Source organism: Leopardus geoffroyi, chromosome B3, assembly GCF_018350155.1.
Source record: "Leopardus geoffroyi isolate Oge1 chromosome B3, O.geoffroyi_Oge1_pat1.0, whole genome shotgun sequence".
In the NCBI taxonomy this organism is placed as follows: Eukaryota; Metazoa; Chordata; class Mammalia; order Carnivora; family Felidae; genus Leopardus; species Leopardus geoffroyi.
This window is the reverse complement of record NC_059337.1, coordinates 46030747-46050651: the sequence shown is the minus strand read 5'-3', so window position 1 is coordinate 46050651 and position 19905 is coordinate 46030747. Positions and strand designations below refer to the sequence as shown.

Below are 19905 nucleotides of genomic sequence, written 5' to 3'. Positions count from 1 at the left end.
GTCCCTTGGATAAGTACCTAGTACTTTAATTGCTGGATTGTAGGGAAGTTCTGTTTTTAACTTTTTGAGGAACCTCCATACTGTTTTCCAGACTCCAATTGCCTAGTTGGTAAAAAAATTATGAAAATTATCTAATGTCATTTATTTATTATTTTTATATAACAAAAGACTTATACATTGTATACATTAATACCTAATTTAAGAATTTAATATATGCATCTTGTATGCATTATTTTCTTTCTTTTAATAATGATGATGATATTTATTGAGCAGTATTCCCATGATAGACATGAACCCTTTAAATGTTTATTTATTTTTTTTAGAAAGAGAGAGAGAACACAAGCAGGGAAAGAGCAGAAAGCAAGGAGAGAGAGAATCCCAAGGAAACTCTGCACTGTCAGCACAGAGCCAGATGTGGGGCTCGAACTCATGAACTGTGAGATCATGACCTGAGCCGAAACAAGAGTCACATGCTTAACTGACTGAGTCACCCAGGTGCCCCTGTATTTGTTGTTTTTTTAAAAATTAGTGTTTAGAGACTAGTGAGTAAGATTGGGAGAAAGAGTCAAGGTTTAGAAAAGAATGCTTTGACTAGATAATGAAGAAAAGTGCTAGGATATATAAGCAAGAAATACTCTTGATGGTGATTTAATTGTAGACTCTCAGGAACAAATGGGCCTAAACTATTCAGTACTAATTAATACATACTTTGCTATTCTACAGTGCAATTATATAAAGGAACTGTTGAGTAATAACCAGCATTGTTGACAGGGGACTAGTAACAGACTTTTTTGATACATGTCAAGATCTAAAAGAGGAAGAAATTGAGGCTGATGGTCCATGAGAAGACAGGACATCTATTTCAAGAAAGAGACACCATTTTAGTTAAGCTTACAAATATTCACATGCTATGGGTGGTAATGGCTTTCAATAAACCCTCCCAGAATTTACTCATCTTTTTTGTTGTTGTTGTTAATGTTTATTTTTGAGAGAGACAGAGAGAGTGTGGGAGGGGCAGAGAGAGGAGGATAGAGGATCTGAAGCAGGCTTTGTGCTGACAGTAGAGAACCCGATGTGGGGCTCGAACTCAAGAACCATGAGAATATGACCTGAGCTGAAGTCAGACACTTAACCAACTTTTTTTAAGATTACTTATTTATTTTTAAGAGAGAGAGAGAGAGCGAGTGAGCATGAGTGCGGGAGGGGCAGAGATAGGGGGAGAGAGCCAATCCCAAGCAGGCTCCGTGCTGTCAGCACAGAGCCCAGTGCAGGGCTCAGTCTCGTACTATGAGATCATGACCTGAGCCAAAATCAAGAGTTGGATGCTTAATCACCTGAGCCACCCAGGCACCCCCAGAATTTACCTGTCTTAAAGTGTCCTTGGAGAGTAAGACTTTGGTTTCTTTTTCTAGTTAGTAGCCATTCTAATATACGATGTACATAAAATAAATTGTAAAATCTCAATATTGTATAATATAATGATATGTTAAAGTGTACGGTGACAAGTATAGGTATAGAAGGGTCAGATTTATTCAACAGTGGAATATTGGCTGGAAAGAACTTTGAGGTTTTCTCTTAAATTATTTTATCAAATTATTTTAGGACAAAGTAGACCCTGACTGGGCATTAAAAATATGTTAAGTAATGAGGATGCATGGATGAATAAAACATGCCTCTGGTCCTCAAGGAGCTTGAAATACATTAAGACAGAGAAGTAAATAGACACACTACTACAATTCAATGTGTAAAGTGCCATGATAGTGGTAAATGCAGCATTCTATGGAATCACAAAAAAGGGTACCCAATACAAAGTAAGGAGAGATCATTACTTTCCATGATATGAATCCTCAAGCACTTAGCATAATACTGAGCATATGGTGGTCTTCAAATATTTGATGAATTGGAACCTACTTGACTTAAAAAAAAAAAAAAAAAAAAGAGCCTGGACTTAATTTTTGCTTAAAGCGAAGTCTTTAAACTGTTTATGCCAAAATGTTTTTCTTTATGAATACTTTCATGTTGATTGAGTAATTTCAATGACCATATAAATTAATCAGAGCTATGTAGAGCTAACTCTTGGATGTAACTAGTAGTAGACAACAGGATGGTTTTCATATTTTAGAAACAGCTGTGCTGCACAGAGCTGGACATATAGTAAATGTTCAACACTAATTATTTAGTTTTTTAAAAAAACTTCAGAGTTTATGGGGCACCTGGGTGGCTCAGTCGAGCGTCCAACTTCGGCTCAGGTCATGATCTCACGGTTTGTAGTTTGAGCCCCACATCAGGCTCTGTGCTGACAGCTCAGAGCCTGGAGCCTGCTTTGAACTCTGTGTCTTCCTCTCTCTCTCTCTCTCTCTCTCTCTGCCCCACCCCCACTCATTCTCTGTCTCTTAAACGTTATGGGGCGCCTGGGTGGCTCAGTTGGTTAAGCGTCCGACCTCGGCTCAGGTCATGATCTCACGGTCTGTGAGTTCGAGCCCCGCCTTGGGCTCTGTGCTGACCGCTCAGAGCCTGGAGCCTGTTTCAGATTCTGTGTCTCCCTCTCTCTCTGCCCCTCCCCTGTTCATGCTCTGTCTCTCTCTGTCTCAAAAATAAATAAACGTTAGGGGCGCCTGGGTGGCGCAGTCGGTTAAGCTTCCGACTTCAGCCAGGTCACGATCTCGCGGTCTGTGAGTTCGAGCCCCGCGTCGGGCTCTGGGCTGATGTCTCAGAGCCTGGAGCCTGTTTCCGATTCTGTGTCTCCCTCTCTCTCTGCCCCTCCCCCGTTCATGCTCTGTCTCTCTCTGTCCCAAAAATAAATAAACGTTGAAAAAAAAAATTAAAAAAAAAAAAAAATAAATAAATAAATAAACGTTAAAAAAAAAATTTTTTTTAAAAGAATGAATAAACGTTAAATTTTTTTAAATAAATAAAATTTCAGAGTTTATTCAGTGATTTCTTGTCGTTGCAAATGACAAGATCTCATTCTTTTTTATGGCTCAGTAATATTCCACATATATATATGTATATATATATATATATGTATATATTTGTATCCTTTGAATAAATACCTAGAGGTGCAATTGCTGGATTGTAGGATAGTTCTGTTTTTAAATTTTTGAGGAACCTCCATACTTTTTTCCAGAGTGGATACACCAGTTTGCATTCCCATGGACAGTGTAAGAGGGTTCCTCTTTCTCTACATCCTCACCAACACCTGTTGTTTCCTGTGTTAATTTTACCCATTCTGACAGGTGTGAGGTGATACCTTATTGTGGTTTTGATTTGTATTTCCCTGATGAGTGATGTTGAGCATCTTCTCTCATGTGTCTGTTAGCCATCTGGATGTCTTTGGAGAAATGTCTATTCATGTCTTCTCATTTTTTAACCAGATTACTCGGGGGGAGGTGTTGAGTTGTATAAGTTCTATATATATTTGGGATACTGACCCTTTATCTGATACGTCATTTGCAAATATCGTCTCCCATTCTGAAGGTTGCCTTTTAGTTTTGTTGATTGTTTCCTTCACTTTATAGAAGATTTTTATCTTGATGAAGTCCCAGTTACTTGTTTTTCCTTTTTTTCCCCCTTGCCTTAGGAGACATATCTAGTAAGAAGTTCCTACAGCCTGATGTCAAAGAAGTTACTGCCTGTGTTCTCTAGGATTTTGATGGTTTCTTGTCTCACATTTGTCTTTCATCCATCTTGAATTTATTTTTGTGTGTGGTGTAAGAGAGAGGCCAGTTTCGTTCTTTTGCATGTTGCTATTCAGTTTTCCCAACACCATTTGTTGAAGAGACTGTCTTTTTTCCATTGGATATTCTTTCCTGCTTTGTGGAAGATGAGTTGACCATATAGTTGTGGATCTATTCAATGATTTCTCTAACCCTACCACCAAACTCTTTAAAGGAGTTTCTTAATTACTAAGATTAATTGTGATGAAATAACATGAAAAGCATGAATCTTGTTCAGTAATAAGTACTATATTAACTAGTGGGAACCCTGAGCAAGTAAAATGAAAGCCATATCCTTGGCATATATGAAGGAAAAATGGCTTCTAAACCTTATATGTAATACTAGGGACACTTTACATATGATTGGACTTAGAGCTAATCCATATGAAAAATTAGAAGTCGGTACTAAATTCTGTGGTAGTGACTATAAATACAAATGAACTCATTAATTAATTCAGTAAATTTAGGTTTCAACTTTATGATCACCCCACCCTAGGCCCAGAGATACAGACATTTAAAAATGTAGTCTGGGAATGACGCAGGGAAACACAATCGTGGCACTGTGTGATTCAGTGCTATAATAGAAATAAGTACCAAGTACCGTTGGTATACAAAAGAAGAACAGCTAATGGTGCAGAAAAAGAAAAAATTAGTATGAATTAGGTTAGTCATAAGCTTAATTTTTTTAATAAGCAGGCAATGTGATATCATTTTGTTGTGACTTTGTAACATTTGTTACCTGATATGTTTTTAAGGAACTTGTAGATTATATTTCTGTAATATAAAATGAGATTATATACCCCCAAAGGCTATTTATAAGTCATGTGGTAGTTGAGTTTGCCAGCAGCTTCCCAAATGTCATTATACTATAGTATACCAATTATGAACTATATTCAAACCCAGGTTGACTTAATTCAGTGAACAAATAAGATATCTACTTTGTCTGCTATTTATTATATCTAACTACTAGGTATCATTAATATGCTATAAACATACAGATGATGAAATTTCCCGTAAATATTAACCAGTTTTGATCCATTTAACAGTCTTTTTTCTTTCTTATTAAGGGTCTACTGTATTTGCTGGTAACAGACCAGGGGTTTCTTACGGAAGAAAAAGTTGTTTGGGAAAGCCTACACAATGTGGATGGTGATGGAAATTTCTGTGACTCAGAATTTCATCTGCGGCCTCCTTCAGATCCTGAAACCGTATACAGAGGACAACAGGATCAGATAGATCAGGTAGATTTGCTTTCTTTTCATATCATTTAAAATGCTCATTCCTTTTGGGGCACCTCGGTAGCTCAGTCATTTAAGCATTCCGACTCTTGGTTTTGGCTCAGGTCATGATCTCCCAGCTTCATGAGTTCGAGCCCTGCATCAGGCTCTGCGCTCTCAGTGCAGAGCCTGCTGGGGATTCTCTCTCCTCTCTCTGCCCCTCCCCCACTCGTGCTGTCTCTCTCTCTCAAAAGTAAATAAATAAACTTAAAAAAAATTAAAATTCTCCTTTCAAATGTGAATTCAGTTATCCAAAACTTTTGAACTAAAGATTTATTCATTTATATGCTTGTGAAATTTTCTTGACATTTTCTAAATCGGTAAATGATCATTTTACGTGTTGTACATTGACTCTACATTTTGGTTCAGAAGGCCAGTGTATATTGAATTATGAAGGTCATGGTACAGAGTTTGAATTTTATTTTAATTGTAGGGAAGATATGGCAAGTGTTAAACATGGAAGTAAGATGATCTACCTTTTTTAAAGGCTGCTATGTGAAGAATGCATAGGAATTACATAGGTATAAATGGAGACTAGCAATTCAAGAGAGAGGTGATGATGGCTGAGCACTGGTGCTAGAGATGAGATGAGTACAGATTTAAAATATATTTGGGTAGTCAGAAAAAGTAGAAAAAAGAGTCTTGAAGATAGCATGCAGTGGGTAAAAAGTAAAATGTATAAAGTCTTAGAGTCCAAGGTAAGCAGACATTTACAACAAGTGCTGCTCAAGTGAGTAGAATTCTCATTAAGAAGTGAGACAGATGAGATCTTTGCCTGCTATAGGTTGGCAGGCTTGGAGCCATAGGAGTGTTTACTATTGGAAGTATAACAGTGGTATGACTTCTTCCCTGTCTGAGGCAGAAAATTGGTCATGTTGAACAGTTGGCACATGAGTCTAATGCTGATAACATCAGATGCTGATAACAATTTAAGTAGATAAGATAGACTGTTCATTTAGCCAATATTCATTGAGCTGTTGTATTCTTGGTACTATTAACAAGCTCCTGGGGACTCACAGATAAATCATATAGTACAATCCTCACAATTCTATAGTCTAACAGAGGCCGATATTTGACCAATTAACTATTATATGTCATCCTCTGTAATGGCAGTTGCACAGAAGAATACTTGATTCAAAGATGCTAATCTTTCTTGGACTTTTGGAGTTAAGTATCCAAACAGCTATAATAATCAACATACGCATTTTCCTTCAGAAGCTTTATGGGGTTATTTAAAATATATGTATTACTTGAGAAATGTGCAAGATTTTTCTAACACTATATATAAAAAATATCAGAGCAGAGGGAATGAAGGTAAGGCAATAGATTGCTACAGTAGTAAAGATGTAAGATGTGAGAAAAAAGATACATGATACTGTCTGTGGAAATAGCAAGGAAAGAGTGGATTTAAGACTTAGGGACTTGGCAAAGAGCAGTTTGAAAAAGTGAGAAAAATTTGAAGGACAAATTCTTCATATTAGTAAGATATTCATGCTAGATAGTCCAAGGTCTTCACAGATAACCACCTTTTAGATATCTTCTGTGGATGGTTAATATTCTCTTATTTTGAGGATAGACTGGGAGAGATAAACAGGGTAGTCAAGTTTCATTCAGTACTAATTCTTAATGAATATGGGTGTTAAGTATTTTTAAGTTTACTCATTTATTACTTCTGAAGGAAAGAGAGAGAGTGTATATGTGCACGTGCTCAAGCGGGGAGGGGCAGAGAAAGAGAGGGAAACACAGAATCCGAAGCAGGCTCCAGGCTCTGAACTATCAGCAGAGTCGAAGATGGGGCTTGAACTCAAAAACCGTGAGATCATGACTTGAGCTGGTTGGGTGCTTAACCAACTAAGCCACCCAGGCGCCCCAGATTATACAACTTTCAGCCGAAGATGCATCACTTTTTCTCAGAGGAAATAATTTGGGTGTGTGGGAGATGGGAGGAAGAGGTGTTTAAGTAATTGAATATGCCTGTATGTTGGAAAACTGTTGGCTTTAAAAATCATGTTTTGGAAGACCATTTAATAAATGATTTGGGGAAATTCTTATTTAAAAAAAAAGTTTTTTGACATTAAATGGGGGTTGGAAGATGTGTTTGAGTTTGTGTGTTAATGTAGAAAGAGCTAGGTGGATATATATCAATTGTTAATAATAGTTATCTTTGCATAATGATATGGCAATTTTAACTTATTTATGCTTTTTTATTTTGTTTCAATTTTCTGCAGATGTGTTTCTTTCATAAACCGGGCAAGGTTTATTTTATTTTTGTTTGTAGGCTCTATGCCCAACATGGGGCTTGAACTCACAACCCCAAAATCAAGAGTTGCATGCTCTAGACAAAGCCACCCAGGCACCCATAGGGGGAGTTTGGTGAGGGTTTTTTGTTTGTTTGTTTGTTTTGTTTTTTTGGTTTTTAGGGAATTGTTTTTTTTGTTTTGTTTTGTTTTGTTTTTTGTTTTGCTTTCATTTAAGTAGGTTTCATGCCCATTGCAGAGCCCAAGGCAGGGCTTGAACTCAAGACCCGAGATCAAGAGTTGGCCAAGATCAAGAGTTGGATGCTTAACCCACTGAGCCACCCAGGCACCCCTAGGGGAGTTGTTTTTAAAGCTTTCTTGAATGCTTTATATACTGCTTCTAGAAAGAATTTTAAATGAATTCCAAGAATATTTAGAACAATGGCAGCGTCACTGAAATTGTAGCTCTCAAACACTTAGATAGCTTTAATTTTTATATTTAAGCTCTGGTATGTTTTTTAAAAGCCATTCTCATAGTTTTGTAGGTACAACCTCTGCATTTACACTTACCAGTTCTTGAGTGAAATCTCAGAGCTAAAGAGGTTTATAATTTAATTTCTTAGGACTATCTTATGGCATTATCTCTACAACAAGAACAGCAGAGCCAAGAGATCAACTGGGAACAAATACCCGAAGGAATCAGTGATTTGGAACTAGCAAAGAAACTCCAAGAGGAGGAGGATAGACGGGCTTCTCAATATTACCAGGAACAGGAACAAGCAGCAGCAGCAGCTGCTGCTTCTGCTTCTCCACAGGCCCAGGTAAAAGCTAGGATTCGTGCCAAGATAAGTATTTTAAATTAGGTATTGATTCTTCAATTACATTAGCATGTTAGCACCTGTGGATTTTATGGCATTGTCCTAAGTTTGTGTTTATCTTAATATACTTCTTATTTAGTAAAATTATTTTTCCTGAGATTCTGAGGGCAAGATTTTTCAGTTAAAAAATTTAATTCCAGTAGAGTTAACATAGTGTTCTATTAGTTCTAGGTGTACAATTTGGTGATTTAACAATTCTATGCATTACTCAGTGCTCATCAAGCTAAGTGTTCTTTTAATCCCCTTCACCTATTTCCCCCATTCCCCTCTCCTCTGGGAAGCATCTCTGTTCTCTATAGTAAAGAGTATTTTGTTTTGTCTTTGTTTTTCTTTGTTCATTTGTTTTGTTTCTTAAATTCCATGTATGAGTGAAATCATATGGTATTTGTCTTTCTCTGACTTACTTCACTTAGTATTGTACTCTCTACCTCCATCCACGTTATTGCAAATGGTAAGATTTCATTTTTTTTTTAATTTTTAAAAAATGTTTATTTTTGAGAGAGAGCATGAACAGGGAAGGGACAGAGAGGGAGAAACAAAGAATCCAAAGCAGGCTCCAGGCTCTGAGCTGTCAGCACAGAACCCATTTTGGGGCTTGAATTCATGAACTGCAAGATCATGACCTAAGGCAAAGTTGGACACTTAACCGACTGAGCCACCCAGGCAACCCAAGATTTCATTTTTAAAATGTTTTTATTTATTTTTGAGAGAGAGAGCATGAGCTGGGGAGGGGCAGAGAGAGAGAGGAAGGCACAGAATCTGAAGCAGACTCCAGGCTCTGAGCTGTCAGTACGTTGTCTGATGCGGGGCTCAAACTCGTGAACCGTGAGTTCATGACCTGGGCTGAAGTTGGACACTCAATCAACTGAGCCACCCAGGTACTCCCATTTTTTTAATGGGTAATATTCCATTGTATATATCTACCACATTTTTATTTTTGAGAAAGACAGTGTGTGAGTGGGGGAGGGGCAGAGAGAGAGGGAGACACAGAATTGGAAGCGGGCTCCAGGTTCTGAGCTGCTAGTTCAGAGCCCAACATGGGGCTCGAACTCATGAGCCATGAGATCATGACCTGAGCCGAAGTCAGATGCTTAGCCCACTGAGCCACCCATGCGTTCCTATGGCACATTTTCTTTGTCCATTCATCTACTGATGGACCCTTAGGTTGCTTCCATAATTTGGCTATTGTAAATAATGCTGCAGTAAACATAGGCATGCATGTATACATTTGAATTAGTGTTTTGTACTCATTGGGTCAATACCCCGTAGTGTATTACTGGATCATAGATAGGTTACTTCTATTTTTAATTTTTTGAGGAACCTCCATACTGTTTTCCACGGTGGCTGCACCAATTTTCATTCCCATCAACAGTGCACAAGGGTTCCTTTTTCTCCAAATCCTTGAAAACACTTGTTGTTTCTTATGTTTTTTTAATTTAGCCTTTCTGACAGGTGTGTGAGGTGATACCTCATTGTGGTTTTGATTTGCAGTACCTGATGAGTCGTTGTCATCATCTTTTCATGTGTCTGTTGACCATCTGTTTGTCCTCTTCGGAGAGATCTCTGTTCATGTCTTCTGCCCAGTTTTTAATAGGATCATTTGGATTTTTTGGTGTTGAGTTTTGTAAGTTCTTTATATATTTTGGATACTAACCCTTTATCAGATAAATCACTTATAAATATCTTTTCCCGTTCAGTAGGTGGTCTTTTAGTTTGATTGCTTCCTTTGCTTTGTAGAAGCTTTCTATTTTGATGTAGTCCCAATAGTTTATTTTTGCTTTTGTTTTCCTTGCCTCAGGAGACATATCTAGAAAGATGTTGTTATGGCAGACAAATTACTTCCTGTGCTCTCCTCTAGTATCTTTATGGTTTCAGGTTTCACATTTAGGTCCTTAATCCATTTTGAGTTTATTTTATGTATGGTGTAAGAAAGTGGTCCAGTTTCATTCTTTTACATGTAGCTGTCCAATTTTCCCAACACCATTTGTTGAAGAGACTTTTCCCTGTTATATATTCTTTCTTCCTTTGTCAAAGATTAGTTGACCATATTAACTGTAGGTTTCTTCCTGGATTTTCTGTTCTTTTCCATTGAGGTATGTGTCTGTTTTTGTGCCAGCATCATACTGTTTTGATTGTTACAGCTTTGTAATATAATTTGAAGTCTAGAATTGTGAAGCTTCCAGTTTTGTTTTTCTTTTTCAAGATTGTTTTGGCTATTTGATGTCTTTTGTGGTTCCATACAAATTTTAGGATTGTTCTAGTTCTGTGAAAAATGGTGTTGGTATGTGATAGGAATTCATTAAATCTGTAGATTGCTTTGGGTAGTATAAACATTTTAACAATATTTATTCTTCCAATTGGTGAGCATGGAATATCTTTGTTTCTTTGTGTCATCTTCAATGTCTTTCATCAGTGTTTTATAGTTTTAGGAGTATAGGTCTTTCATCTCTTTGGTTAAGTTTATTCCTAGGCATTTTATTATTTTTGCTGCAATTGAATCAAATTTAAGTTGTTAATAGCTCCAAAGAATATCAACCAATTGGAACAAAGTCTTCTGTAAAAATTCCAGGGCAGTATGAAGTACTACTGGTAACAGGGTACACTTCAGAGCCAGATAGACATGGATTGCATTTCCTGCTTCTGTATCCCCTTACTAGGGGGATCAAGGTCCCCTACCTCTCTCAGCCTCATTTTCCCTATCTTGAAAATAAAAGATAATGCTTAACTCTTAGATTTCTGTTTAAGGACAAATAAGGTTAGTACTTAAGCCAATGTATGACATGTACTAAGTATTCAACAAAGATTAGCACAACATTTCCACTTTTCACTTTTCCCAGTTAAACGTTTTAAGCACTGCAAATGTGACTATAAGTGGGTTCCTTTGTGTTAAATCTCATTAAGATGTATGAAAAATGAGAAAATGAAAGAAATTCTCCTTTTGTTATGTTTAACTGTACCATGCCAGAACTGTTCCTCTGACTTAGGATACAAAGAAGATAAGATGCTCTTTAAGGTCTGATGAAATTTTAAACATAGAGGTCTCCATTAAACTAAGTATTTATATTTCTAGTTCAAATATTGATTACTCCAAGGTTAAAATTTAAAACCTGGTATATTTTTACTAGCTCTTCACTAAAAACATTTTCTTATTTCACAGAATACACTTATTTCACACTCAAAGTTCTCAGGATTTTTTTTTTCTCCTTGAAAATCTGTTTATTATAGTATTTGATGAGGTCTTAGGGAACTTAGTTTACCAAAAGTTGTCAATTTCTTTAACATAAACTTTAACAAATATTTCTTGAATTTGAGGCTTCAGGGAATATAATCCTCCACATTATTTATTGTTTGAAATTTCTTTTACTTATAATAATTAATACATTAATTAGGTCTATCTAAAATGATAGAGGCAGTTACTCAGATACCATATAACAAGTCTGTGACCAAATAACTTTTTTTTATTAATGATTCCTTTCACTCTTATGGTTTTTCTTTCTAGATAACTATGATTAAGCACCTTAGAAAGTTGAGGTAATTTCTTCCTGTTTATTTTTCTTAAAGCAAAGCCAGCCAGCACAAGCCTCTCCATCAAGTGGAAGACAATCTGGGAATAGTGAACGTAAACGAAAGGAACCTCGAGAAAAAGATAAAGAAAAAGAAAAGGACAAAAATAGCTGTGTCATTTTGTAACAAGTGGTGGGTTCTGTTGGATGCATCTGTATGTCTTGAGAAACAAAACCACAGGAGGAAAGGAAGAAAAACCGATAAATACCGTCTGTGCCTGATTTCCCAATGGATTTTGTTCATGTTTTTCAGGGGAAAGGTTGTTACTTAGTTACAATCAGACTTTTTCAAGTCACACAGTACACTCTTCGTGAGCTGGAGTTTCGCGTTACAAGTTGGAAATGCTGTGTGGTATCATACATGAAAAATACTGCACTTGTAGCCAAATAAGCAAATCACAGCAAATTTTGTGTCATAGTGACATTCATAACTCATATCAGTTAGTAAGCTATTTTATCTTTTGTTCTAACAATGAATGGAGGTAACTGATTTTGTCCGATTCCTTCCTGAAATCTAAATATTAGCACAATAGTTTCTGAAATTAATTTTTACAATGTTAAATTATTATCTAATCCAAGAGAAACCAGGGGGTTAATATAGGGATATAAAAGGAAAACACACACACACACAGACACACACAATCTCACACACCCACCCACACCCACCCACACACACACACACACACACAAAACACAAGAAACAAACCAAGACAAAAAATAACAAATAAATAACCTTTAATCCTGTATTGGACTAGTTCAGCCCTTGAACAGCTTTACCTTTCTTTAGGAATGTACATTTTAGATACTATCTTGAGAACTGATAATGGAGCTTGGGTTTAATTTAGATAGAAAAAATAAGTTGTATTTCTTTTCCGATAGCAAAAAAATTACATAACACTAATACTCATATTCTGTAAAATCAGATATTAATGACTTTGTAGTGTTGTGAAATTTTGAGGAATTTTGAAATCTTTAATATACGTAACTTGTACTAAGTTACTATTTATTGAAAGTGCGATAACTGGTAAGAAGGAAACCACAGTGGATGCTAGGCCTTGTAAATACAAGAATATAGAAAAGCAGATAGTTCAAATGTCTACCTTTTTCTAGAATTACCTTGAACCTTAAAATTTAAATCATGTTTATTTGCTAGAAAATTACGTATACTTAGTAAAGCCAACAAAAAAGCACATTTCTGAAAGGAAGTTAGAGATATAATCTCTGAGTCTAGTGAAACGCATTAATAAAAATCTGTTTGAAAATAGATAAGAATTGGGAGGAATTTATGTAAAAGCAATCAGACTTTTTTAACTTATGGGAACCAAATAGACCTATAACATCTTGTAGTGTTTATAGGATTCAGAAAGAATATTTATTGAACTTTATTATGAGGCAACACATATTTTCCTGTATTTCTACTATCCTTAATAGTCCTTTTTATATATGCTTTATATTTAAAAGTTTGATTTAGTCATTTTTGAAAAGACTATTGCTGCTGCAGGTAGTTATGTGATTTACATTCTAAGCCTCAGTAAATTTGTTTAGGAGCATCTTTATCTAACCTGAGCATCCACTTGGAGAATGTTTTTTGTGGTCTGGGGTGACAGTAGACTACAAAAAAAAAATGTGGTGTAGAGTTCTTAAGCTATGTCTTTAACATTCTCCATGATCCAAGACTATTTATAGGATGAGTCTGTATGTAAAAATAAAAAGTAAAGTCTTATTTATGGAAGGAATTATTCTAAGGGAAAAATCCAGGGTCAAGCTGTATCTTTATGTCATGTCCTTCTGTATTGCATGTCTGGTTATGTTATGTTATACCATTTGTTACTCCTTCAGATTTCCTATACTAGCATGATAAATCATCAGAGAACCTGTTTGGGGTATAACACTTTGATACAAAATATCTGGTGAGTCTCTTGTTAATAACCTAGAATATGTGTACATTGTGAAATAATCAAATTACTACAGAATTCTCTGTTGGCTCAAGCAAGTTGACCTTAGTTCACGTTTACTCTTGATATCACTCTATTGGTTGGAGGAGATAAATGAAACCTTAGGGTTTGTTTTTCCTAGAAGAGATAGTAGTGACAGTGCATTATATTTTAATAAGAAAAACAAAACAGTAAATCCTGAGAAATTTTAAAAAGCATATTTGAGGCGTATTTTTCCATAATTATATACTTATCTATTTATTACCCTTGAAAAATATATGTGTAAAAGTTATTCTTCTGTTATTTGTTACTATCTTCTTAATTTGTTCCAAAGATAATACTGCCATTCTGCATTCCCTCTGGAAGGAAAAAAAAAAACAAAAAACAAAAAAAAAACAACTCAAAACCAGCAGTGCTGCTATCAGATAAGTAGATGTCAATGTATACTTATAAAAAATAACTAAAAAATGTAATGTGTTTGTTAATTCAACCTTTTTTCTACATAATATTTCCAACTCAGACTTTCTTACATTCCTGGAATTCAGTTTGATATACCAAGAGTAATACTGATAAAATGTTTGCTTTGATTACTGTGAGGAAAAAATTAAATGTTCAATTCTATTAAAACAAACTTCTTGGGAGATACTGGTTTCCCAACCTTGAAGGTTAGAGCTATTGTGTCTTTATATTCTTAAATTTTGCTCAAGGCAACAAATTACATATTCAGACATTTCATTGCTGGTTTGGGGATATTGGAATTTGATAGTGGTGTATTACAGGCTTTCCTTCGCAATATTTTGTAGTACTTGAAAACTGTTACATGAACTGCTAGCAGAAGTTAGAACTTAAACATTTTTGTTTTTACTATTTGTAGGCTAGATTAGGGACACATTTGTATCAACCGATCACTATTACAGCTAGCAAAAGAGACATGAATGAATGGATATGGTCACTGCACTTTCTTGTACTTTCAAAGGCTATTTCATAAGTTTAGTGACCAGTCTTTGTTAGTAATATGAAAAGTGTCCTCATGTGTAACCCCAGTGAATCAACAATGCTGTGATTTACAATAGGTTATCAACACTTAGAAGTACGTGTGAGAGAGAGAGTGAGAGAGAATGTGTGTGTGTGTGTGTGTGTGCGCGCGCGCATGTGAGTGTGTGTGTTTGAAGCAAGGATCCATGACTTCTATTGTCAAAGGAATCTGGGAACCTTCCCTCAAATTTTACCATTTAAGAATACACACACACATAAATAACCTAAGCCGTTTGGGGCAGCTAAAATTGGCATTGGCTGTTTCTTATAATATGCTGGTCCAGTGTGCTTAGGTGAAGTAACTTCTTCCATGTTTCAGGGTATCTGTTGGCTTAACAGTTGAGTGAGGCATAGACTAGAGTTCAGGATTAAGTTGTATAATATATTTTGTTTTAGTCTCTCATATTTCTAGTATTTGACTACTTATCCCATATCATGTTTCAAATTCTTCCTCATACTTCTTGATCTTAGCTTAATTAAGCAAGTTAGTATTAGAGATTAATTGGCTGAATCCAACATTAACCATTTTGTACTTGCACAAAACCTTAACACTTTGTTTTTACTGAATCACCAGCTCTGGTCATTAAGAGAGATCTTGAGAGAAAAGAGGACTAGAAGGCAAATAGATATCTAAGGAAAGAATTATAGTCCTCATATTAATGTTGGCATATGAAGCTGATATTTATAAAGTCCTGCTGGAGAAATACATTCAAGGCAAAAATTTCCAGAACTGTCCTCAAACTCATTTATTTAAAAAAAAAATTGCTTTAAAGCAAAATGATTACATTTCACTTAATTTCCTATTAAATATTCCACTTATTTTAAAATACGATAGAAAACCTACAGGCTTTGCCTGCCGTACAATATTTGGGCATACAACTTAAACTGTAATTGTAAACTTACTAATGTTTGATAAAATACATGGAGGCATTAAAGATAGTACATAATTTGTATTTTAAGGAACTAGAAATAGGAATTCTGAACTGTTTTATGTCTAAAAATCTGGCTTTTATCTTTCCATGGACAAACTTTCTATGCCTCAGTTTACTCTAAATATGTAAAAGATGTTCATTTTTTCAGAGCGTCAACACTCCTGAGTAAAGGACAAAGTATAAGCTCAGAGTATTACTTAAATAATCATATATATAGTTTTTGTTCTTGAGTGTGCAGATCTTTTCCCCAATCACAATATTTCTTAAAGTCAGTTTTTTTAATGCTGTTAAATTTGTAAAATTACCTTGTCTTTGAGTATGGCATTATCTCTTCCTAAAATGTATTTTGCAGTTGCTTTTGGACTATACGATCAAAATCAAGAGAATTTGGGGAGTATAAAAAGCATTAAAAGTCTATTTTTTCCAGTATCTTTCATATATCTAAGTATTTAGATTCCCTTTGCCTTTTTCTCCATGTAACAAAGCACATTGGTATCAGGTCACTAATACATACATGTAAAACTTTTGCGCATGGATGAGAGGTCCTAGGTTCTCTAGGAATATAATGGCTTTTTGTTTTATTTTATTTTATTTTATTTTACTGATATAGCTACTGAGAAAATCTTATGAAGAATCAATGTTACTTTTCTCAGGTGACACTTTAAAACAAAGTTTAAAATCGAAGGCTTGTTAGCCAAAAAAATTTACGAAAGAGAGATAATGGAGTCTGAGGGACAGATTGCAGAACCCTGATAATTTTAACTTCTTTTGAAGATTTATCTTAATTTTTTAATTAATGCATGTCTCTTAATCCCAGGGTCTCTGCTGTTAGAAATTAGAGTTTAATACATTGTGATATGCATATGTATTTTTACATAAAGTATTCTAATTTCTAGTTTCACTTTTCTGATCTAAAAACATTAAATTTTAAAAAACTGGGTAAAAGTCTTCCAACTGTTGCTTCAAGTTCGGGTTTGTCCTTTTGTCCTGAGATTTAGACTTCTCTCCCTATAACAGTATTTTTTAGAACATGGTACTATCCCATATAAGGTATTGAAATACCATAGCAGAAATACAAAACCTAAACTTTAAATCACAGTAGATTTAAAAGACCAAAAGAGTTCTATTGTTATTCTGCAGTGCCTGTTCTTTACCTAATATTTTAACTTTAAGAATTTAAGAATTTTTTCAAATAACTTAATAATTTGTCATGAATTTTAAAAACTTTATATCCATCTTAACTACACTACAGAGAGGCAGAGATGCCTCCTACGAAGAGGATATACAAAGCAGAATTCTTCTGATGGTGATGCTGGCTTCTTTGGGTCTAGTAGTTACAACTTTAAATAGGAAGTCAGAAAACACAAATTCCCATCTAAATTCCCCTATCAGTGACCTGTCCAAATGGGCATTATAAGTAAAATACCCTATAGAGTGATTCTGACTAGTAGAATATGTTTATAGACTAAGATTGGCATTTAATCTTTGAAGATCTGTCTGATGTGTCTCAATTTTGTCAGTTTTTACTCCTTTTCACATCTTAGTTGTATGATATAATCATTATTTTCCAGAGTACAGTGGATATCATAGTTCTACAGATTTTTCAAGATGAGGATTTGAAAAACTTCCAATGGTTTTTGTTAAAAGGCGATTTTCCTCAATAAAATGACAACTATTGTTTTCACAGATCCACACATCACAAGTAGGACAATATCATAGAAGAATGATGTATGATTGCTCCACAGCAGTCAGCAAAAGGGATAATTGGATAATCTTCACTTGTGAAACTTCAGAGGTACCTGAAAGTCATTTCCTAAAGTTAGTGCATGTGAGTCTTTTTCCTTGAATTGTGCAGAATAATTGGATATGGCACACATTTTGGGGAATAGGAAGTGAAATGGTATAATGACTGCAGAGCGAGTGATTTTGAAATGTCGCAAGAAGAAACAAGTTTTCTTCCTCCACTTCACTGTGTGACTATTTGGGTCAGGAAGTTGCTATGACATACAGATCTCTTTGTGCTAGGCCAAGATTGGCCAATTGAAATAGAGTTCTCAAGGAGTTTGAATATATAGATTGTGTATGAGCACCTATTTTATCCTTTTCTTTACTATCTTAATGCCCTTTCTACTTCTGAAACAATTCATCCATTTTGCTTCATGACCAGCTTTAATTCCAGTTTGAGAATAATAGCACCCCTAGAAATTGATACAAAACAGCATTGAAATACATTTTTCAAATGATACCTAAAAGCGTCTACCCAGCTTAGAATTGAACTGAATTTCTATGAAAGAAAGTTATTGTTTTAAATGCTAATTATGTTAAAACTATTTAATTCTAAAAACTATGTCTTAAACATATTCCAAAAGTTTCACTTTTGGAGGCTATTCCTTTAAAAAGGCATATTGAACATAGATGGGAAAGTGTAAAATATTTCTGATAGAATTATTCAGTATTATTCAACATTTAATTTCATGTTTGTTATTGTACCACAAGGATAGTGTCATTCTTGGATTAAAATGTTGGACCTTTTGTTAATATACTTAAAACTGTAACCAGTGATAACACCCTTAGTATTTTTTATTATAGATTATATTTTATTTCAATAAACTTTGATATTTAGACCAAACAGTCTTTCTGTTATGTATATTCATCTCATTAAGGTACTTCTTACAAAGTGGGGAAATGGAGAGATGGGGAAGTGACATTGATTCATATTTAGAATTGTGAACTCTAGGATTAACTCTTGGAATTGGACCAACTCTTTGTTTTTAATGTTTGTTTATTTTTGAAGGGGAGAGAGAGCACAAGTTGGGGAGAGGGAGAGAGAGAGGGAGACACAGAATCTGAAGCAGGCCCCAGGCTATAAGCTGTCAGCACAGAGCCGGACGTGGGGTTCGAACCCATGAGCTCTGAGATCATGACTAGAGCCAAAGTCAGATGCTTAACCGACTGAGCCACCCAGGCGCCCCATTTTTTTTTTCAATGTTTATTTATTTTTGAAGGAGACAGACAGAGCATAAGCAGGGGAGGGGCAGAGAGAGAGGGAGACACAGAATCTAATGCAGGCTCCAGGCCCCGAGCTGTCAGCATAGAGTCTGACACGGGGCTCGAACCCACAAGCTGTGAGATCATGACCTGAGCAGTTGTCAGATGCTTAATGGACCAACACTTGATAAAGATGGATTTTAACCCAAGAGGCAATGAACAAAAAACCAATCAACTCTAAACTATAGTCAACTACTGGATCCCAATGGTAGGTTCATTATATCTGATACTCTTATCCTTTTGGAAGACTAAGTTAGAAAGAGCTGAGAAGGGATCACTTTATCTTTATACCAAGCCAAACTTAATATGAAGTTTTTGTCCAAATCAGCTAATGTCTGCCATTTCTGTGAAAGTTTTCTCAGACACCATAGCCCTTTAAACAGAATTAATCATTACACATAGTGTTTTCTTGACCTCCCCTCATTATAGCACTTAAACTAGATTGTGAGGCTTTTAAGAACAGGAAGCATGTCTTACTCATCTTGATTTTCTTGGCACTTTAAATGAATTTGAATATCTATTTAGAGGAATTTTTTAATTCCTTTAATAGTTATTGTTTCCCTGTCCTTTAAATAAGTGAAATAAGTAAGTTGGGTTATTGAATCCATTTTCTCCTATAGCATAAAAGTTCAGGGTGCCTGGGTAGCTCACTCAGTTAAGCATCTGACTCTTGTTTTCAGGTCAGGTCAAAATTTCAGTTTGTGAGATTGAACCCCATGTCAGCTCCACGCTGAGAACATGGAGTCTGTTTGGGATTCTTTCTCTCCCTCTGTCTGTCCCTCTCCTGCTCTCTTTCTCAAAATAAATAAATAAACTTAAAAAAATTATGGGGGTGCCTGGGTGGCTCAGTTGGTTAACCATCTGATTCTTGGTTTTGGCTCAGGTCATGATCTCACATTTTGTGAGATTGAGCACCGTGTCAGGCTTTGCAGTGGCAGCGCAGAGCCTGCTGGGTATCTGTCCTTCTCTCTCTGGCCCTCTCCAACTTGTTCTCCCTCTCTCTCTCTTAAAAAAAAATAAATATTAAAAAAATAAAAGTTATGTAGATAGAGGGAGCTAAAATTCCTATTCCTTTATTCCTGCCTCTGATTTTCCTTGGGCATCATCCTGTATCCTCCCAGAGTTGATGAAAGAACACTTCCAACAAAACTAGAGTAAGCAGCATTGTCCTTTCCTGTCTCATATCTTTCCTTGCAGGGTCTCTTTTTCACTTCATATTATCCGATGAAGTACGCACCTATTAATTTTTGGAGCTGAGATTTGAAACCAAGCAGTTTGACTCCAG

At 35.5% G+C, this 19905-nt stretch overlaps 1 protein-coding gene across 4 annotated transcripts in view; it reads left to right on the top strand.

Moving 5' to 3' along the window:
* The window catches only part of MINDY2 (MINDY lysine 48 deubiquitinase 2), an 83039-nt gene extending 64838 nt beyond the window's left edge, over positions 1 to 18201 (top strand). The window contains exons 7-11 of one of the 4 annotated variants that reach the window (XR_006704660.1): positions 4784 to 4957; positions 7854 to 8051; positions 11670 to 11804; positions 13511 to 13581; positions 17260 to 18201. Coding sequence is in view for 2 of the 4 variants with exons in the window: in XM_045449597.1 (XP_045305553.1) it covers positions 4784 to 4957; positions 7854 to 8051; positions 11670 to 11798 (501 nt within the window). In the remaining 2 variants the exon portion in view is untranslated. Of the gene's footprint in view, positions 1 to 4783; positions 4958 to 7853; positions 8052 to 11669; positions 12328 to 13510 lie in introns of those variants that run through there. The other 3 variants (XM_045449597.1, XM_045449598.1, XR_006704662.1) reach the window with 3 other exon arrangements.
* The last annotated feature ends 1704 nt before the right edge of the window (positions 18202 to 19905 follow it).